The following is a 19,862-nucleotide window of genomic DNA, read 5'->3' on the forward strand; positions in this document are numbered from 1 at the left end:
TAAAACCAAATCAAATAAAACCAAAAATTTAGCAAGGCTGCCAGTGTCATTGAATGAGAAGCGAATATTTTCTTCTGAGTGGTGCTTTAATAATTATATATACATAACAGTAAAGTTGGAACCCCCACTTCACAGAATATATAGGAATTAACTACAGATAAACTAGTGAACTAAATATGTAATCTAAAACCATGAATACTTAGAAAACATAGGTTAAATCTGATGACATTTGAACTTTGCAATATGACAAGTTTTCATAGATGTGACAGCAAAACATGAATAACAGAATAGATACATTTGTAAAACAAAACTTGTTTATGAAAAGATATTAAGAAAGTGAAAAGGCAGCCTGTAAGATTGAAAATATTTGCCAATTTTATAACTAATAAAGGTAAACTAGGGGCTGGACAGATGGCTCGGCGGTTAAGAACATTGCCTGCTCTTCTGAAGGTCCTGAGTTCAATTCCCAGCAACCACATGGTGGCTCACAACCATCTGTAATGAGGTTTGGTGCCCTCTTCTGGCCTGCAGGCATACATGCAGGCAGAACACTATACATCATAAATAAATAAATATTTTTTAAAAAGGTAAACTATCTGGAATATTAGGAGAAAAATTTAACATTAGACATGATAGTTCATTCCTGTAATCCTAACACTTAGGAGGCTGATTCTGGAGGATTGCAGTGAGTTAGAAGAAAATCTCAATTGCATAATGAATTCAGCTAGGCCGCACCATGACTTCATTGCCAAACTTTGTCTCAAACAAGTCTTAATATTGGATCTGGTGGTAAATCACTATAATCTACCAGTATTTGTTAGGTGGAGGCAGGAGAATCAGAAGTTCAAGATTACCTTGGCTGCTGAGCAAGTTCAGTGACAACCTGGCCTACATGGGATCCTGTCTCAAAACATCAAAAACAATAAAGACAAATTATCAATAAAAAAGATGAGTGAGCCAGACATGGTGGTGCATATCTTTGATCCTAGCACTCAGAAGGCAGAGTTAGGTAAATCTCTATGAGTTCAAGGCCAGTGTGGACTATATAGTGAGTTCTAGGCCAGATAGGGCTACACAGTGGGACTGTCTTAGTAAAGAAATGAGAAACAGGAATCACCAATGTAATAATATAATAATGAAATTGTTGACATGTCAATATATTTATAGATAGTTTTAAAAAGCAGTAATAAGGAACTAGGGAGATGTCGCCATAGCAAACTATATAATACTCCTATCCAGAGAATAGAAGACCAAGATTACCAAGAATGTCATGAACTAAAACTGGCCAGTGGTATCAGAGTGGCTCTGATCAGTGATCCCACCACAGACAAGTCATCAGCAGTACTTTTGAACATAAATTGTTAGACTCTCCAAATATTTCTGGCTTAAGTTACTTTTTGAACATACGCTGTGTGGTAAATATCATAAAGAAAATGAATATAGTCAGTTTCTCAGTGAACATGATGGAAATCAAAGTGTCTTTTCTTAGCAGAAAATGCACCAATTACTATTTTAATGTTTTCAGTGGACAACAAGAAGGAACCCTGGACAGGTTTGCTAGTTTTTCCTATGCCCCTTGTTTGATTCTAGTTGTAAAGATAGAGAGGTGAATACAGTTAATTCAGAACATGGGAAGAATGTGATGAATGACACCTGGAAACTCTTTCAGTCAGAAAAAGCTACAGGGGATCCCAAACATCCCTTTAACAAATTTTGGATAGTTAACAATATATTGTAGAAACTTAACTCAATTAAGAAAACGTTGACATAAGACCAAAAAATACTGAAATTCCATTCTACTTATTCATCCAATCTGATGGCTATTTCTGTTTTAGGTCAATAGAGGAACTCTTCAAATATTTCATAGAAAATTGTTAGGTTTTTCCCATTTTGAACTTTTTATAAGATATTAGAAAGATATAAGGTAGAAGTGTTTGTCTTCTCATAGTCTTTTAAAAGTGGTCTACAGATGAGTTTCAATTTTAACTGGCTGTTAAAATTTAGATGGTTTAGATGGTTCTAAGTGAAGAACTCAAGAACATATGAATTACTGGTAGGTTTTCTAAGTATATCAGGGGAATGGTGCATGGTGGAAGACTGGTAGGTTTGACCATATAGCAATTCAAAAATCTGTAAACAAAATGAAAACATGGATGAAAATAGATGACAGAAATTATTTGTAAAAACAAATGTATTATTTTTAAGTGATTTTTAGTGATAACATGTTGCTTTTCCTGTCAAATTGTCATAGTTTTATTTTTGCTTTAAATATTGCTTAGTTTGGATGTGGCTGCTGTTCTGTATTGCTGGTGGTAAATGGAACTCCCAGCTGTTATAGTCTTTCTGAAGGACAATTTATTTTATTGTTATTTAATGCCATATCTCACTGTGTAGACCAGGCTGGCCTCAGACTTGTGGCAATCCTCCTCATCCTGCTTCCTGAATGTTGAGATTATATATACAAACATGGCCCAAAATTCTAACAGTTACATTTGTGTTAGATACAAGCCAGAATGGAAACAAAAAAAAATTATGAATATGTTGTGGCAGTTATAACTCACACACTGGAGTCCAACCTGACTTTGAAGATTAAATATACTGTCTACTTAGCCCTGTGACTGTGAACTCGCAAAGTTAGTGTAGTTTTTTTAAACATCTCCTTTTTTTTTTCTTGGGACAGTGTCTCACTGTGTAGCCCCCCTGGCTGTCCTGGAACTCAAAATATAGACCAGGGTGACCTCAAACTCACAGATATCCATCTGCCTCTGCCTGTGCCTCTCAAGTGCTGGAATTGAAGACATGTGCCACCATACCCAGCTAAACATCTGATTTTTGTATTTGTAAAAAAGAGGTAATAGGCTGGAGAAGTGTATCAATGGTTAAGAGCACTTGCTGCTTTTGTAGAGTCCCTAGGCTCAGTTTTCAACACCTACACAATGGTTCACAATCTTTTGCTACCCCAGTTCCAGGGGGTCTGATGTCCTCTTATGACCACTTTGGGTACCAAATATACTGTGAAGAGACATACATACGTGTAGCCAAAAACACTCAGACACATAAAAAAAACTTTAAAAGTAAAAAATAATAGATTAATAAATAAGATGGAAGTGATATTGCATGCCTGTTGTGAGACTTAATGCAGACAAAATATTTTCCATATTTATATTTGGCACATAGTAGTGTTTCATAAATATTAGCGACTCTGGTACTCCATAATTATGAGCATATGGGTAATTATTATCTTTTATTTATTTATTTTTTTGTAACTATGGAACACTTCATGAATTTGTATGTCACCCTTGTTCAGGGACCATGCTAATCTCTGTATTTAGTATATGTGCTGCCAAAGTGAGCACTTAAACTTTTTTGTCTTATTTATTTTTTGTTAAAATCATGCACAACTACCGCCTGGCATTCATTCATTTTATTTGTTTGTTTAGGCTTTTTGGTACAGGGTTTCACTGTTGTACCCCTCACTGTCCTGGAACTCATTCTGTAGACCAGGCTGGCCTCAAACTCACAGAGATCCTCCTGCCTCTGACTCCCGAGTGCTGGGATTAAAGGTACACACCACCACTGCCCAACATTTGTTTGTTTGTTTTGGGCTTTTGGTGTAGGGTTTCTCTGTGTACCCCTGACTGTCCTGGAACTCATTCCATAGACCAGGCTGGCCTTGAACTCAAAGACATCCACCTGCCTCTGTCTCCGAAGTGTGATTAAAGGCGTGAGCCGCCATGCCCAACTTTAAAAAATATTTATTACACATATGTACATGTTTGTGTTATTTTTTTATTAGAGTTACAGGTTCAACTCTGCAATCTTTGTTTACATTTCCTGTGCATTTTGGAATATACAAACTCTAGTACTTTACTCTTCCTTTCTTGTCAACCCATTCCTCCCTATGCGCCATGAGGCCAGGCATGAGCTTTTATTGGAAATCAGTTTCTTACAGTTAGTGACAGATTGGTGTTACATACTTGCCACAAAAGTAATTAACACACCAGATTTCTCTGTTTTTGGGTTTTAATGCTTTTGTACATTTTGATCCTATGCAGATCTTATGTCTGCTACCTGAGACTCGGAATACCTATGACTGATAGTGAGTTGAGGCTGGAAAACGCTGTTGCTATGGATTTATCTGCATGTTTGTGTTTTGTATGCACATATTTATTATATGTGGAGGTGTGCTATACCATGGTATACATGTCAGGGTTAGAGAACAACTTTCTCCAGTTCTCCATCTACTGTTTGGGTCCTGGAAATCTGATTCAGGTCATTATGCTTGTGCAACAAATACCTTTACCCACTAAGCCATCTTTCCCTGTTAATTCTTTTTCAGTGTTCATGGCTATAAATAATGGGTTAACTTTCTTCAGCATATTATTTTTGCTTCATTTCATAATAGATTGTTTTCATTTTCAGTTGTTTCAGGATTTCTTCTAATTTCTCTTATTAGTTTTTTTTTTAACCCATTTGTTGTTTAAGAGTTGTTGAAATATGAGCGGCGGCGGGGCTGCGTCCCCAACACCCCGGCCGCTTGGCTAGCTCATGCCCGAAATAACAACACACAAACTGTGTTCATTTAAGAACTGCTTGGCCCATGAACTCTAGCCCTTACAGGCTAATTCTCGCACCTGGACTAGCCCATTTCTAATGATGTATGTAAGCACCCCAAGGTGCGCTTACCAGGAAGATTCTAGCCTACGTCCATCGTGGGTCTCAGCTTCATGCGTCTGCCTCAGAGCGCAGAGCTATTGCGTCTACCTGGGAGGGCTAAGCATGGCGTCTCTCCTGAAGCAGAGCAGAGTCTGACCTCACTTCTTCTTCCGCCCAGCATCCTATTCTGTTTATTCCGCCCACCTATCTTTTAACCTATCAGGGCCAGCAGTTTCTTTATTGCTCAGCCAATGAAATCAACAGATTGATATGACACTCCCACATCAAAGAGTATCTTGCTTAACTTATTCATCTATGGATTTTCTACTTTTCCTTATGCCATTCATTTCTAGTTTCCTTAAGCTATAATCAGAAAAAAATTACTTTTAAATTTTGCATGTGGTCTATCCTGGGGAGAGCATTCCCCAGGATACATTTGAGAATAGATAAGAACCAGGTATGATAATGCAAGCCTATAATCCCAGCACTAGGAAGCCTGAGAAAGGAAGATCACAAGTTTCAGACCAACCTGAGATACTAAGTGAGTTTCAGGTCTGATTGAACTATATTGAGAGGCCCTGTCTAAATTTTTAAAAAGAGAATTAGTTCATTATTCATGAAGTATTTTATATAAATTTTAAGACTTATAATTTCCATCCATTCAGAAGTTATTTGGGTCAGAACTATATTTCTACTTCATTTTTTTAAATTCCTGTTTTTCCTTTCTTTTTATTCTCTCTCTTCCTTTCTCTCTTTATTGCTGGGATATGAGCACAGGATGACATCTGCCCAATGGTCATCACATTTTTCCATGTATAGCATGAGTTTTAGATTTAAGAAATATAAAATGCTGAAGATTTCTCTGCTTTTCAGCTTGTGGCTTAAATTTGATGATGGAGTTGAATTAATTCTATACTTAAGGTTTCTATATTTTTCAGTCTAGCAATAGTCTTGTATAATTACATGCCTTCTTCATTTCTCCTTACTTCTAGCAAAGTTAAGTTTTAGGCAAAGCCTATCATGTACTTTTTCTCTTTCTCAAATGAAAGAGTGGTCACTGATCTCTACTCATAATCTATTCATTGTTTCTTTCTAGAACATAATTTATTTAAAATTACTTTTATTTTCACAGTTAATAGATATTTTTCCTTTATATCTCATTATTTGATATTTTTCGTTATAGTGAAGGTTTGGGTGGTTTTCTAAATTCTAGCTAGTATAACTACCAGATCACTCTGTATTTAGTTAGGAATTGGGATAAGTCAAGTCTAGGTTTTTAGTTCCTATAAAGTTGTCTCAGGTAGGGTTTTTATTGCTGTAACAAAACACCATGACCAAAAAGCAAGTTGGAGAGGAAAGAATTTATTTGGCTTACACTTCCAGATCATAGTCCATCATTGGAGGAAATCAGGATAGTAACTCAAACAGGGCAGGATCCTAAGTTTTATCAGAGACTGCAATTTAATTTCCCAGCCACCCATACAAAAACTGTATTAATTACAACACTATTTGGCCAATAGCTCAGGCATATTCCTAGCTAGCGCTTACATCTTAACCCATTTCTATTGATGTGTATCACCACTAGGCTGTGACTTCCAGAACGGTAAGGTTCTGCCGTCTTTCTCCTTCAGTAGCTACATGGTGCTTGCATGACTCAAACTTCTTTTGTCCTCTTTCTCCTTGGATTTTCCACCTTGCTTTATTCTGCCCTGCCATAGGCCAAATCAGTTTCTTTATTAACCAATGGTAATAAAAACATATTCACAGCATACAGAGGAGAATCCCGTATCACCTAAGGCAGGAGCTGTTGCAGAGGACATGGAGGAGTGCTGCTGGCTTCCTCCTCCTGGCTTGCTCAGCCTGCTTTCTTATAGAACGGGACCTCCACCCTAGGAATAGCACCACTCACCTCCTCTATTGATCACTAATTGAGAAAATGACTTACAGCTGAATCTCATAGAGGCATTTCCGTAACTGGGAGTGCCTTCTTCCATGATGACTCTAGCTTGTGTCAAATTGACACACAAAACCAGTCAGTATACTGATGGAATTCTATTTTTGTTCCTAGTGTGTTTGCCATCATATGCCTGAGAATAGTTTACAGGTTCTCTACCCTTGCATTTTCTTAGCTATAATTTTGTCATCCTGAACTCACCAGTACTTTTGAAAACTATTTGCAACTTCTTATCCTATAAATTTCCTTGTTTAGAATCATACTTTTCTGGGAAAATTGGATCTGTGAGAATCACCTCTGAAATTTTCTCCCTGTTGGCCCCATTACTTATTGTCTTGGCAGCTCTCCAGTGACTACTGTCAGACAGTTTTTTCTTTAATGTGTTTTAATTGTTTTTAGTAGGAAAACTTGTTATAAAAACTAGTTTATTATCAGAGGCAGAATCTGAATCTGTCATTAGCTTTAGATACTTATGGTTTCATCCTGGTTCTAGGTTTTAAATTTTAGTCAACTGACAGAAACTGCAGTTTCTTCCATGAATTTATGGAAATGTATGTTCCATATTGTATACTGTTGAGACCATTTCTGCTTATACACCCAGAAAATTTAATTGGAAACCTTGTTAAGAGAACTAAGAGTAGCCTACTGACTTCTTTAGTGTTTCTGGACCCATCATTAATATTAATCACTGTATTTTACTCCCCAAAGGCTACTATTGTATATTGTTTCATTAACTCTCCCCTAATTATGTGAATATGGATAAAAGAAAGATAGTTGTAATTTCTTGTCATGTATGTTTCATCTAAATCATGATATAGGACCAAAAGACACTTTTAGTGGATAGGAAGAGAAGGCAGCAGAAAACTAGATCTTATTCTACTTTACTGCCATGTATCCATGGATTTCATAATGTAGAGGGTCCCCAGACTGGATCATTCACTGACCCCACTGTTAATGTAGACTTTAAGCATATTGGGAATGAGAAATATATACAAGGAACTTGACTGAAATTAGACAAGCCTGTCTGTACCTTCCATTCTACCATGAAATGGAAGTATGTGTAAATATCTTACCTAGTTTTATCCATAGAAGAGAATAAAAATTGAGGGATGATATTTATGTGAGTAATTCCATCTACAAAATGAATCTGATAGAGTCACTGAAGTATCTGCATTTGAGTCAGTTTATTCAGATTCATGCAACTTTTTGACTAAAAGCAGTATTAGTTGTTTCTTTTATTTAAACAGTTGGTCATATTGATTTTGAGTTCCTAAAGGTTTATGTTAAATTTACAGTACTGGATTCATATTCTCTAAGGGGCTAGAGAATAATGAGTGCACAAATAGACTTCTAATTTGCTCTCAAGAAAAGCCTAATTTGAACTCTGTCTACTTTCAAATTGAGTAACTTAATGAATTATAGTAATATGTAATCTTTGAAGCATTCCATATTCCAAACTCATTAAAGTGTAAATAACTTATTTTAATTAAAGGATAAAATGTGATCTTAATTGGTTGTCTTACAGGTATGAGAGAATTGAAATCCCAATCCATATTGTACCTCATATCACTATTGGGAAGGTATGCCTTGAATCAGCAGTAGAACTGCCAAAGATCCTATGTCAGGAAGAACAGGATGCATATAGAAGGATTCATAGGTAACACTTCTTCAGTGTTTCTGTTGTTAACTTCAGTGAAGACCCTTTATCTTTAGCAGCTCAGCTTTTGAGGCCCCTTTCCTTTTACCTGTCTGGGAGAGAGTTTCACAGCAGCTTCAAATCATGTTTCTCACACTATATTATAATGATCTCTTTAACCTTACTATCTTGCCTCATATATTTTGGATCCTTCAAGACAAAACACATTTCTTTTTCTGGTTGTGAAAAGAAACCACAACATCCTAGTGATTCCACTGTGTATTACTGGGCCATATTTACTAAATGTGTAATGTATCAAGAGCTTCAGAAGAGATAGTAGTTTCATAATTATGTCTTTGAATTATCTTTTGAATTTTTTGTTTTGTTTTGTTTTTTGTTTTTCGAGACAGGGTTTCTCTGTAGCTTTTGGCTCCTGTCCTGGAACTAGCTCTTGTAGACCAGGTTGGTCTTGAACTCACAGAGATCCGCCTGCCTCTGCCTCCCAAGTGCTGGGATTAAAGGCGTGCGCCACCACCACCCGGCCTCTTTTGAATTTTTTAATAAATCATATCTCCCAAATTAAATTTAAAGTTAACCATGGTGGGAACTCAGATCATCTAATCAAATTGGCAAAGTTCTAATGCAGGTTATGATTTTGTTAAACACCTGACCATTTTGATTCTGCATTGTTGCTAACCTAAAGTACCTTATCCCTTTAGCCTTACACATCTGGACTCAGTAACCAAGATCCATAATGGCTCGGGTAAGATTTTTTTTTCTGGAGTATATGGAGCAATTTCTGAAATACTCATTTTATAGAAGCACTTTTAATTTATCTTTGAGTTTCCAGTTTCCTTCTCTAGAAATTTAACTAATCTTGCTCCTTACATTTCCTTGAAACCCTATAGACACTTAAATACCATAAATGTGGTCTTATGATAAGACAGAAGGAAAACTAGAAAAGCTTTTTTATAGACTAGCTCAGTAGTGTGCTGGTATGTTTAAACACTATCTCTTAGGGAATCCCAGTTGCCATAGTATTTCATAGCATGGATGTTCAATAGCTTCCAGAAATTTTAGAAATATGCCATTATGAACTGGTTTTATCACATTACTACCGACCTATTTTAGTCTTGTAGCAGAGACAAGCAGGTAGAGGAAAGGGAATACATCAGGCAGGATATTTTCCATGTGAATAAATAGAGAAGGAATTCCTGGGTAAGTCAAAGGATCAAAAAATAAGTATATATGTACCAATTTATTTTCTGCAACATACACGCACCTCTAGCTACATCTACCATTCAGCTAACCCAGATTTCCCTATTTAATGACTAAACAGAGTAGGGCTTTGCATGTCTGTAGTGCCATTTCTGGTGAGGCAGAGGCAAGAGGACTGCCATAAGTTTGAGGCCAGACTAGTTTACACAGAGATCCAGAATAAAACCTGGCTACTGAGTGACTTAAAAAAAACTAAAACAAGCAACAACAAAACATTTATGAACTAAATTGCTGGTGAAGAACATTGGAATGCTTTCTTTTCTATTTTATGTATTTATTTGTTTATTTTGAGTCAGGGTCTTTCTATGTAGCCTTGGCTATTCTGGAACTCAATATGTAGACTACTCTGTTCTCAAGTCCTGGGCTTAAATGTATACACCGGAACAATCATGAAAAGATTTCTGATTGGTAGATAATTTCTTTGTTAAAACAAAAAGGGAAGCTATATCTCATCATTTTTATCTCAGTAAAACATGGCAAAGAGTTAAGATTGGTAATGTTGGTATATAACCATATTCTAAAATCACAATAATTTAAAAAATATACTAACATCTCAAAAGTAGACAGACTGATCAATGTACCTGGGCAGTGCCTAAAGACAGGTGCATGTATATGAAAGAATTCATATTTAATTGAAACTTTGAAATTAGTGAGAGATAGTTTAGTCACTAAATATCATCATTCATCTGTTTATTCATCCAAAAAAGCCATTTAAGTACCCTTTCCCTGCTAGATAACCTTCTAGGCACAAGCCTATAGTGCTGACCAGAAGAGACAAGCTTGGATTCTGTGGACTTAATTCTGTTCCATTTGAGGAAACAGTAGAGTCCTACTGGAGACGGGAACCTTTCTGTGCTTTCTTAACCCTTTAACATGAAGAAATGAAGAGCTAGCCATCTTTTTCCTTTTTCAAATTTAATTTTATTTTTTTACATAGATTTCTTTTTGGCTTATGGATCTAGGGCTTCAGAATATGTACCTGCTTTGCTCAGCTCTTTTCCCCCTTGTTGACTACTAGAAATCATTTACCAGTTCTACTTTAGAACTTTAGTTTAGTACTTTAGAAACTTGTTTCTTCAAGCCCTTTTTTTCTGTGCCCAAAACTAAGATATTGTTGGTAGTATAGTAGGAACATGCCAGTGTATAGTTCTTTTTATAGTTATCTTATAATTATGTTTTTTCTTTTCTTATTGAAGTGTTTACCAAGAATTTATGCAGTCAGATGTCAGCAGTCAGTGGGCCTCTACTACAGTGGTTGGAGGACAGATTGGAGCAAAACCAGCAGCATTTGCAAGAGTTGCAACAAGAAAAAGAAGAGCTTATGGAAGAGTTGTCTTCCCTAGAATAAAGCAAGAGGACAAAAATGTGATAATATTGTTTCTCAGTTTGTGCACTGAATATGGTTCAAAATTATATACAACTCCTATGTAGGCAGATAATTCAGGAGCACTTTTTATATCCCAACAGATAGTTTTATGTATATAAAATACAAGATGTCTTCCTAAAACTTTTCCAGAGCTTATAGAATCCTCTTGCCTACAGTTGCTGTAAAAGAAAACATGCAGGATGATTTACAGAATATGAAAGTTATTTTGTAAGGGTTATAAGAGATGCATTAGCAAGGAATATCTGGGAATAAAATGTTTGATAAGTTTATTCTAAATGTTAAGAACATTTATTCTAATTTTGTGCCAAAGTGTCAATATGCATCCCTATTTGTCCTGGAACTCACTATGCATACCTCACTAAGCTGCCCTCAAACGCAGAGATTCACCTGCCTCTTCCTCTGTAGTGCTGGGAATAAAGATGTGCACCACCTACCATGCTTGGCATTAAATGCCTATTCTCAATGAAAATACCTGACATAAACTTTTTTTTTTGAGACAATGTCTCATTATGTAGCTGTGGAACGTCTGGGACTCAAAAAGATCCACTTCCCTCTGAATTAAAGATGTGCACCAGCAACATAAACTTCTTAGAATTTTAATTCTTTGTTTTTAGTTTCAGATATCTATCCTGTATAATTTAAAGGAAGAACACTTGGTATTTCAATTTTATAGTTTGATATTCTTGTTAGGCAAGTGAATCATAAGTACTGTAGGGTTAATGTAAAGACATGCAGGGCTCATTGCTACCCACCTCTATTGATTACTCTCACTTAGAATCATGTGTTAGGACTTCCTTCTTGATCTCTAAATACATGTTATGAGATAGCTAAACTTGAATTCTGTGTGGATGCACTCTTAAGCAAACAATTGAGTTCTAGCTTATTGAGTCTAAAGCAAATTCTTACTGATCCTGTATATCTAAGATTCAATTATAATATGACCATGATTTTTTTAGGATTTAGGTTATAGTAGAAATCATACTTCAAAAATATGATGATTGTATTTTATTATTCATTCATATGTAGCCACTAATTGTATATTTATGTATTCATAAAAATGTTGAGCCTTTTGCATACTGGAAACTAAAGTGGGAATTGGAAAAAAGAGTATAAGGAAAGAAAACATTATCAGTCCCAACCATAGTGATAACTGGGAGTTTTGGTTTGTCTTTTTATTTTCCCATAGATTATTGTTTTTCAAAATCCCAGAAATACTTGCATCAGAATCACTTGCAGTTCAAAGTTCAAATTCAATCTTTGAGGCTAGAACCCAGAAATCTATATGACCTACTCAGCTGATTCTGGGGCATACTTATATTTGAAAACAAATATTCTTAGGGCATATGGAATTTAAATGCTGCTTATTACATCTTATTGGTATATTTAACCATATGTAACAATTTTCTTTAACCATAAAATTTTAGAACCAGGTGTCATGCTGTATTTTCTCTAATTTTCTTCCACCATAATTGTTCTTTATTCATTTTCTTTTTTATAGGACATATGAAAATACTGGGTGTACAATTTTATTAAACTAAATCAATTTTGAATAATATAAAGGTGGAGGGCCCACATTATATAACTTCAAGACTTACTATATAGCTGCAGTAATCAAGACGCTATGATATTCGCAGAACAGATATATAAATCAATGGAACAGGAAAGAAAATTCAGAAATAAACACACAATAATATGCCATTTAAGCATATCATTTAAATCAAGAAGAAAGGAAAGTCATTTCAACAAATTAAATTTTCACAAATTAACAAAATATCTTATAAAAGTACCTCAAAATGTGTCATGGATTTAAATGTAAGCTGGAAAATGTAAGGGAAAAAAATCATTTAAAAATTTTTTTAGGAGTCAGGTATTAATCTTCAACTCAAAAGGCACCATCTATAAGAAAATGAGTAGATATTTGGACTTCATCAAAATTAAAACTTTTATTCCACAAAATCTTAAGAAGAGAAACGGTAAACCATGTAATATCTGATCAATGGAAAAGATAATATGCTCAAAACTCAAAAATAATCCCAGTAGAAAATGAAAAAAGACACATTTTTACTAAAGACGGTAAATAGAAGTAATTATGTGAATATATATTGACCCTCATAAGTCATTGGGAAATGCAAATTAAAACTACAGTGTGGTATGGTATATACTTATCAGAATTGCTAAAGAGAAAATTGTGAAAATGCTAAGTACTGTGGAGAATGCAAACCATGACAGGAATGTAAAATACAGATACTGGGTAGAGGAGTGGAAATTTTTATAAAGTTAAGCATACACTTAACATGAGCCAGCTGTCATACTGCCTCGACACAAAAACTTTTACAAATTTTTTCTTGGCAATTTTATCTGTGATAGCTGTAAATTAGAAGTAACCCAAATGTTCTGCAGTGGGTAAATGTCTAAACAAACCATTCCTACCATGGAATACTACTCTGTAGTGGAAAGGAACATATTACTAATATCTATATAATTTAGATGAGCCTTGGGACATACAGTAAATGAAAAAAATGAGTCTTTAAAGGTCACTTACTGTATGGTTGCATTTCTGATGTGTTGTTGAAATGTCAGAATTAATGAAAAGAAAGAACAGATTAATGATTTCCAGAGTCAGGGACTGGGCATTATATATGCATTGTTGTTACAGTGTGACATAAGAGTTCATTTAGGCTGATGAAACAGTTTTGTATCTTAAATTTAGTGTTTAGTACATAAATCTGTTCCTGTGCTAGCATTTTATATATTTATATACATAAAAATCAGTACATGTAAAATCTGGTAGAAGTGAATAACGTCTGTAGCCTATTCCGCAGTATTATACCATTACCATAATGTTGGTTTTGAAGTTTTATAGTTGTAGAAGATCTTACAAGTAGGACAAATTGGGTAAAGGGTACGTGGGATTATGTACTATTTTTTACAATTTCTGGTAAGCCTATAATTATTGCAAAATAAAAATTTATAGGTTTACATAATAAGAAGTAAGGTTCTTATGAAATAAGACTGATTGATAAGCCATGTTTAGTGGCATGTGCCTGTAATCCTAGAACTCAGGAGGTTGAGGTGGGAGACTTATCACAAGTTTAGAGCCAGCCAGTTGGCCTAAACCTTGTCTCAGAAAAAAAAGGGGGGGGGTGAGGAGGGAAGGTAATATAAAGAATACCTTGGAGGGGGAAATAAAATTATTTGTATATTAGGCCAACTATGAATACATGTTTGTTTCATTTTCATAGATAAAATGAGATTATAGTAGACTATGAAGGTTACTTTTCAGTCAGTGTTCATATTTTAAAAATGTTGATCATCAGAAAGAACAATGATCTGCATGAGATGTGATTATTTTCCCAATTACACCTAAGTAGTTTACCTTTACACAAAATATTGCATTCCAATACACAGCCTTGTATCCTTTCTGCCTTTTCAATCACAATCAAAACTGATTGGAACAAAAGGTACTTGTTTAGATAGGTGTGTTCTCCCTCTTTTTTTTTAAGCCTGTCTTGAGATAGGGTCTTATGCTACAGCTCAAGTTGGCCTCAATCTAGAAGTTTTCTTGCCTCTGTCTCCCGAATGCTAAGATTACAGACATAAAACACCATGCCTGACTGCTTCCTTATTTCCTATACTTGGAACCTGCATTCTGACCTTGTCTACACTGCCTTTGAATCCATTCCTCCTAAAGTTACCGATAACCTACAATAGTCAAACTCATATTCTTTTTTTTTTTAAATATTTATTTATTATGTATACAATATTCTGTCTGCATGTATGCCTGCAGGCCAGAAGAGGGCACCAGACCTCGTTACAGATGGTTGTGAGCCACCATGTGGTTGCTGAGAATTGAACTCAGGACTTTGGAAGAGCAGGCAATGCTCTTAACCTCTGAGCCATCTCTCCAGCCCCCAAACTCATATTCTTTTATTTATTTTTTTTTGAAAACTGCCATTAATAAACCTGTGGCTTGACACAGTTGGTCCTTCTTCCAAATTTACCACTTTGTTATCATGTATTGTGTTATTTTCTATACCCTATCTGTCCCCTCTAAAAGTTCATTCATATCCCTCTCCATGCATTTACAAGCAAATCCATTTCTCTCTCTACACCTGTCTGAATTCCAGACTTAGATTTCTAGCTACCCATTATATATTTCCATTAAGCAGTCTTATTACCACATTGAATTTGATAAATCTAAATTTAATATGTTTATGGTTCAACCTATATTCTTTTTTACTTTCTTACCTCAGTGAAGGGGAACATCCATATGCACAACTGGAATCCAAGCAGGCAACCTCAACATCTCTGTCACCTTTTTAACTGTTTGCATCGGAACAGAGTTATAACAATTTGGAATTTTTTTGTAATCTAATCAGAGTTGGAATGTATAGAATAGGTATGTATGAGGAGGAATGCATGGTGCCTAGTGGCTAGGATTACTTCATGAAGGCCTAAGAGTTTTTATCTTTGTAGCAGGGCAGGATCAAGATCTAGTGAAAGTTGTCCTGTGTCAGTACCCTCACAGTAAAGAGGAGACAATGATCTCTTACATTAAATAAAATAATTGAGCAAATAAGTAAATGCGTTGAGGAAAATTGAAGCAAGCTTTTTCATGCTTGAGGCATTTTTTACAGATACGTAAAAAAAGGATAAAATGACCCCCATGATGTTAAATGGAAATAGAAAGTTGATATGATTGCTTTAAAAGGGAATTGCACGTGTCAATTGAGAGAATGAGTGATGTACCTGTATACCTCCAATTCTTACCTCTGCGCATTGAGGGGGAATAGAAATGGCACTTCAGTAGCTAATGAGCACACCTGCCACCAAGTTGCTGGACTTCAAGTATTATTCTCCACTAACAGTGAATAGAATGGACTCCAGAAATAAATGCATATGTATATGGTGAACTGATTTTTAACAAAAAAGACAAGACAATTGAATGGGAGAAACCATAGCCCTTTTAACAACTGGTGATTTGACAACTAAATATCTGCACAGAATAATGAAGCTGGACCCCCACCCCATAGCATGCATGAGTGGTAACTAATAATGTGTTAAGGATTTAAATATAAGAATTTGTAACTATTAAAATATTAAAACATCAGTAAATCTCTATGACTTTGGTGTTAGCAATGACATTTTAGAAAAATCACAAAAAATAGTTGTTGGACCTGATGAAAATTTAGAAATGTAGATTAAAAATATAAAAAAAGAAAACTCAAAATAAAAAATGAAAGCTCAGAAAGCTTTACAAAAATACTTTATCTAAGAATCTAGTATCCAGCCAGGCAATGGTGGCACATGCCTTTTATCCCAGCACTTGGGAAGCAGAGGCAGGCAGAACTCTGAATTTGAGGCCAGCCTGGTCTACAGAGTGAATTCCAGGACAGGTTCCAAAGCTACACAGAATAACTGTTTTGATAAACCGATCAATCAATAAATAAATAAATAAGAAAAAGGGAATCTAGTCTCCAGAATATATAAAAACTCAGATAACAACAGCAAAAAAGCAGCCCAATTCAGAAGTAGACAAATCATGCCAATTGATAGCTATATAGAATAAAAATGTATAACCAGTCTTCTGAAGAAATGATAGACTAGCAGCTGTGTGACCTAATGAAGAGTGAGAATAAAATAATTATTCCAACGAGAGGAAGAGCTTTATAAACCACAAAGTTAACAATAGAACATCTTAAAAATTGGAAGAGAGATGGGTGGTGCACTGTAAAGAAGCCAAGCTGAACACAACTCCACCCTCATTACTCTCTGGCAAGGGAAAGAGAAGCAGAAGCCTTCTTCAAGACGTAAAATAGGCCACATTGAGGAAAATAGATGGGTAGTTTTTCTATAGTGATATTTATGTTTTTTATAAAAAAGCAAAGCAGCCAAGTCACTAGAGAGCTCTTACCTCTAAGAAGTCCTCAGACTGAAAGAGGAGGAGTTTCTGTCTCATCCTGGTTTATATAGACCTCTCTAGTACTGGGATTAAAGGTATGAGCCACCACCACCTAGGTCTGTTTCTGCATTGATCTTTTGTAGCCCAGGCTGGCCTTGAACTCACAGGGATCCAACTGTCTCTGGACTAAAGGTGTGTGTCACCACTGCCTGGCCTCTAGTGGCTTAGTTTTACTTTTTGATTTTCAGGCAAACTTTTATTTATAAAAATAAAATATCACTATAGTTCTCCCTTCAGAACAATCCTATAGCCCTCACAAACCTCAAATCTTGTAGGTTTGGCAAGGCAGTGATTCCTCTGTTGGATGGGTCAGCAGTGGAGAGGAAAACATTTTACCACTCTGTAAGACTTCATTGCAGTGGACTAGTGTCATTTTAAGAAAACTTAAAAACTGAACTAACCTTGGGACAAGAAAACAGGAAACAATCACAAACCAGGGATCCTAAATTTAACATGCCTCAGCTCCAGAGTGAGTGACAACTCTGGAGGGAGTTGCAGGTGGTAGAATAGCTGGATACTAACAAATCAAAGACAACAAGAAGCTCATCTCAATAAGGCTAACAGAAAATATCTTCTCCCTTAGTGACCAGAAACAGAGCTCACCTATGAATAACCCTGGAGTATGATAGTTCTGAGCTGCATGTCAGTGGATAAAACAACTTCTGGGACCACATACTGCCATTCACTACTGTAGAGTCTGAGAACTGAGAAGCTCCAGGGTTTTACTTGAAATTCATTGCTGCATCCCTTCATCAAGGTGATACATAGGAAAACACAAAGACATATCTTTCTCCCTGTTACAGACCTTAGTGCTGGACTGTTTCCCATACTTCCAGCACACTTGGGAGACATTCTCTAAGTAGAAAATTAGTCATTCCAGAAATTCCAATCTGAGGACTGTTAGGTGGGAGAATATTTTCAAATATTATTAGGAATTTCCAATATAGATTTAACAACAAAATACACAAATAAGCTGAAAGAAAAAACATATGATCATTTCATTAGATGTGGGAAAAGCATTTGACAAAATTCAACACCCCTTTATGATAAAGGTCTTGGAGAGACTAGGGATACAAGGGTCATACCTAACTATAATAAAAGCTATATACAGCAAGCCGACAGCTATCATCAAATTAAATGGAGAGAAATTTAAAGCCCTTCCACTAAAATCAGGAACAAGACAAGGCTGTCCACTCTCTCCATACCTCTTCAATATAGTGCTTGAAGTTCTAGCAATAGCAATAAGACAACATAAGGAGATCAAGGGGATTTGAATTGGAAAGGAAGAAGTCATACTTTCATTATTTGCAGATGATAAAATAGTGTACATGAGCGACCCCAAAAACTCTACCAAAGAACTCCTACAGCTGATAAACACCTTTAGTAATGTGGCAGGATACAAGATCAACTCCGAAAAATCAGTAGCCCTCCTATACACAACGAACAAAGAAGCAGAGAGTGAGATAGCCACAAATAGCATAAAGTATCTGGGGGTAACTCTAACCAAAGAAGTGAAAGATCTATTTGACAAGAACTTTAAGTCTTTGAAGAAAGAAATTGAAAAAGATACCAGAAAATGGAAGGATCTCCCGTGCTCGTGGATTGGTAGGATCAACATACTAAAAATGGAAATTCTACCAAAAGCAATCTATAGCTTCAATGCGATCCCCATCAAAATCCCAACAAAATTCTTCACAGACCTTGGAAGAACAATAATCAACTTTATATGGAAAAACAAAAAACCCAGTATAGCCAAAACAACACTATACAATAAAAGTACTTCCAGAGGCATTACCATCCCTGACTTCAAACTCTTACAGAGCTACAGTAATGAAAACAGCCTGGTACTGGCATAAAAACAGAGATGTTGACCAGTGGAATCCAATCGTGGACCCAGATATTAATCCAAAAACCTATGAATACCCGATTTTTGACAAAGGAGCTAAAATTTTAGAATGTGAATCTGTAAAGACTCATGTGGTCAGAAAAGGAGTGATATACAGTAAAGTCAGATTCAAAGATGAAGAAAACATCTAAATGGTTTACTGTGTGTTAAAAAATATATGCAGGCTTGGGAGAGAAAAGAAAAAGGTTAAAGTCTTTTTTAAAAAAAAAGGAGAGTAGTTGGGTGTGGTGGTACACACCTTTAATCCCAACACTGGGAGACAGAGGCAGACAGACCCCTGTGAGTTCAAGGTGAGGTGGGACACATCTTTAATCCCAGCACTTGGGAGGCAGAGACAGACAGATACACAGAGAAATTCTGTCTCAAAAAAGCCAAAAATTAAAAATAAAAAAATAGAGGTTAAAATAAAGCCACATAAAGATGAAAAATACACAGTCTCGATACTGTATGTTATTATGTTCTCTTTGAATTGTTTGAATGCTGAGGAAGGAGCAACAGCTGCTAAAAGATATTTGTTTATAAATGCTGCTGAATTAATCAAGATAGGTATTTTGCAAATACCTTGACTTCAAAATTGAAGTCAAAAGATATGTTACTTTGGAGAAGAGGTTTTGTTTTTGTTTCCACAGAAAATGAGAAGCTATGGATTTATTCTGAATTAAGAAAAATCAGGTTTGATCAAGGAAGACCACCTGAGAAATCTCCAGTAGGAGCAGATGGCCCAGATGTCTGAGTTCTACATCCAGAACAGATTCAAGACTGCTGCCTGAGATGATCAAGCCTCACAGGATACTCCAGTCAGGACTTGGTCATAATTCTAATTTTTTTTAGGTTCCTATAAGATTATCAGTGCCCCCCCCAAAAGTCATAATGAGACAAATAAAATAAAATAAAATAAAATGAGATCTAGGACACAATGAGAATTTTCAAAAAGTTAAATCAAGCTGGGCTGAACGCCCAGAAAAATTAAAAATTTAGTTTAACACTCCTGGGATTTCTATGTGTATATCTTATGTGTCTATGGGTAAGTTTATTAGACATAACTAATTGAAAAGATAAAATATCTGGAAATTAAACCTCAAA

At 35.6% G+C, this 19,862-nt stretch overlaps 1 protein-coding gene and 1 pseudogene across 5 annotated transcripts in view; one reads left to right on the forward strand and one right to left on the reverse strand.

Annotated features, from left to right (window-relative positions):
* Brcc3 (BRCA1/BRCA2-containing complex subunit 3) overlaps window positions 1-19,767 on the forward strand; it is a 38,064-nt gene extending 18,297 nt beyond the window's left edge. For 4 of the 5 annotated variants that reach the window (XM_050124960.1, XM_050124956.1, XM_050124958.1 and 1 more), the window contains 3 exons: window positions 8,136-8,267; window positions 8,966-9,009; window positions 10,721-19,767. In XM_050124960.1, coding sequence (XP_049980917.1) covers window positions 8,136-8,267; window positions 8,966-9,009; window positions 10,721-10,872 — 328 coding nt within the window. In that variant the 3' untranslated portion in view covers window positions 10,873-19,767. The remainder of the gene's footprint in view (window positions 1-8,135; window positions 8,268-8,965; window positions 9,010-10,720) is intronic. The other variant, XM_050124957.1, reaches the window with a different exon arrangement.
* On the reverse strand, window positions 3,263-3,356 carry LOC126490281 (uncharacterized; annotated as a pseudogene).
* Window positions 19,768-19,862: the final 95 nt, after the last annotated feature.

The sequence above is a fragment of the Alexandromys fortis genome, unplaced genomic scaffold (genome assembly GCF_014885135.2).
Source record: "Alexandromys fortis isolate MF-2015 unplaced genomic scaffold, M_Fortis_MF-2015_v1.1 scaffold_225, whole genome shotgun sequence".
Lineage (NCBI taxonomy): Eukaryota > Metazoa > Chordata > Mammalia > Rodentia > Cricetidae > Alexandromys > Alexandromys fortis.